Source organism: Lycium barbarum, chromosome 4 (assembly GCF_019175385.1).
Source record: "Lycium barbarum isolate Lr01 chromosome 4, ASM1917538v2, whole genome shotgun sequence".
NCBI lineage: Eukaryota > Viridiplantae > Streptophyta > Magnoliopsida > Solanales > Solanaceae > Lycium > Lycium barbarum.
In genome coordinates, this window is record NC_083340.1 from 110,317,336 (window position 1) to 110,320,093 (window position 2,758).

The window sequence follows — 2,758 nt, forward strand, 5'->3', positions numbered from 1 at the left end:
AATGACATATTTGAACTTTTTCCGTAATAATAATAATACGATTATAGAGTTCACGATTCTAAAATCGCTCAAAAGCTTTTCAAAAGGTGTATTCAATCAAGATTTTGATTGGGTTTAAGAAGTTATCCTGGAAAGATATTTTTGTGATCGAGGGAGAACCAAATCTTTTATTTGAAGTGGGCAGTTGCATTGTTGCAACTACCCTAATTCGTGTTCGGTCTTTTACCCTCTTTTCTTTTTAAAATGAAAGAATTTTTATTTTTAACGATTTAAAGGTACACATCCCTTTTTTTAGCCCACTATAAAAAATAAAATAAAAAAGAAAATTTACTTGTCATAGCTATCTCTAAGACCTATTTATGAATAATAACTATCTTTAATTTTATTTATTTTTCGTAGCTAAAATATGTTCCTAAATTACACATCGTAACTAGTCTAATAACATACGGTTACTTGAAGAAACCAAGCGAAATACACGCTCCATATCCCATTATCCCCAAAAGTCTTCCGTTTTTAAATAATTTTCTCTCCCATCTTCACTAATCGTTACCACAATACTCGCCGTTTCCTCTCTCATCAATATTTACACGATTAGCTCTACCTTAATTGTGTATCCCCACAAATATATAGGTAAGTGATTTTGGGTGGTTTATAGATTGATCTATACGTGTACTTACTTAAATCTTCTTCAATTTCATTGTTTACACATCCGCCATTCATACAATTTCATTGATTACAAGTCGCCATTGTTAGGGTTTTTGGAAGAAACTTCATTTATAGATTTTAATGGATGGAGGAAAAACTCCAATCAGGGTTACTCGAGGTACACACAATTTATTCGATGAGCCTAATTTCTCTTTAGGAATTACTCAACAACAAGATGTAATTGCAGGCTCCACTGCAAATATTGTTGCTGAGAGGCGTAGTAAGATGATACAACATTTCAGTATTTAGATGTATATATCATCTTATGTCTTCTGTAATGACTGAATTTTATCTGCATCGAATATCATTTTTGTATGTGTATTTCTTTGTTATGTGTATGTATTTACATCAAGTAGTTAACTGTATTCATATATTTCATCTTTTGATTTAGCTGTATTTTGATTATTTGTTTTCTTAAACCTTTTTTAAAATCAAGGGTGTTGCAACCATGTCATCTGGTGAGATGCCAGATATTGGAGTGACCTATGGCAATGAGAGCGGGGATACACTAAAGGCTTCAACTGAAGAGATTCAGGATGGAGGTGATATCTCCGCAGAACATAGGCAATCAGAGGTACTTTCAATGAAATATTAAATTGTATTAAAAACCTTTTATAGAGTATAATTATGCATGTGCATTCAATTATTTTTTGTAGAAGGTCGGAGTTCAGCACCCTGCTGATACAACTATCAATGTGCCCGATGTTGTATATGGGGCTACAACTGGCATACAAAAGGATGAATATGTCAACTCCATAGAGGTATATTAGTTTTCCTTTAAATATTCTACAAGAGACGTTCATATGTAATGAAGTCTCATATTCTATTTAGGGAATGGTAGCAAAGGTTCTATCAGAGATACCTCTCGCAGTAGTGTTTCCACAAGATGTTGTTGAAAAAGAAGTGGGGGACCGCGTCGGTTATTCAAATATAAAGACGCCACCCAAACCCAACGAGAATGTGCAACCTTTATCTGAGTTTTTATTGCCTGACGAGATGCTACCAAGCCAAATTGGTGAAACAAGAATCATCGTGCATCCATCTGTTGCTCGAGCTAGGAAACCTAGTAAACACCAAATATCTCCCTTCATGACCAATTACTGCCCAACAGGTACTTCTAGTGTATCACCTGGGCCGTGTATGTTTAAAAAGAAGCATCCCTTTGTAGAAGATCCCATCAATATGCCGCGTGATACATTCCATTATGTTTTTTATGCTAGTATCTACTTGCAATAGATTCGCAATTGTTGCAACCAAATCATCATATGAGCAATAATCTTTGAACACAATTGCATCTAGTTTGAAATTCACAAAACAATTCTAGTCGTTCCAAATCCTGAGTGTCGGATCAAAGCTGTTATGCTAGCCATTTTTCGTTTCGAAATACAGAAAAAAGATTTGATAACACCCGCAGTCGATTTTTCAAATAGAGTATTTATATTCGAAAACTAATACCAAATAAATCACTCCAAAATTCAAACATACCTAATCGAAAATCGAAATTCACAGCTGATATTCACTAATACGCTCTATATAAACTCGTTCTGGAATTATCGAGTGAATTTGTATCAGCTTTTGAAAGTTCGAATCCGATAATTGACATAATTCACAGCTGATATTCACTATCCTCTGTTTTCACTTTTTTGTTTTTTGAATCTTGAATTCAAAAATGTTCGAATGGAATAATAAGGAGAGAGAGAGTCATGCTCAATTATGGAAGAACAACTATTACGTGTGAATTATGGTAGATTTAATTTGGCTTCCCTTTTTAATTATATTCTGTTCCAAATATAATGCCTATTTTTACTCTACTCTGTTTTAGGATACATGTGTTCCTCTACGCGCGGGTCACTTAAAATGTAGCTATGATTTGTAAATTGCAAACTTATAGCTATATTATTTTAGGAGCTTATAAAAAGTAGTTGTTTATGTAAGTTTCTCATAAAAAAATTACTATTTTCCCACTAAAAATATTTCGTGGCTATTTCCGCAGATATTTTGATTGAATCAGTGAGAAAATAAAAGATAATAGTAGTAGTGTTCTCACATAGAA

General features: G+C 33.4%; 1 protein-coding gene across 2 annotated transcripts; it reads left to right on the forward strand.

The window, feature by feature from the left end:
- Positions 1-497: 497 nt before the first annotated feature.
- On the forward strand, positions 498-2,422 carry LOC132638513 (uncharacterized). 2 transcript variants are annotated; one of them, XM_060355365.1, is made up of 4 exons: positions 498-630; positions 1,142-1,279; positions 1,362-1,466; positions 1,537-2,422. In XM_060355365.1, exons 2-4 carry the CDS (start codon positions 1,154-1,156, stop codon positions 1,939-1,941), a joined length of 636 nt encoding a protein of 211 aa, XP_060211348.1. In that variant the 5' UTR covers positions 498-630; positions 1,142-1,153; the 3' UTR covers positions 1,942-2,422. The 2 variants fall into 2 exon arrangements, with proteins under 2 accessions (XP_060211348.1, XP_060211347.1); XM_060355364.1 differs by lacking the exon at positions 498-630 and adding an exon at positions 662-823.
- Positions 2,423-2,758: the final 336 nt, after the last annotated feature.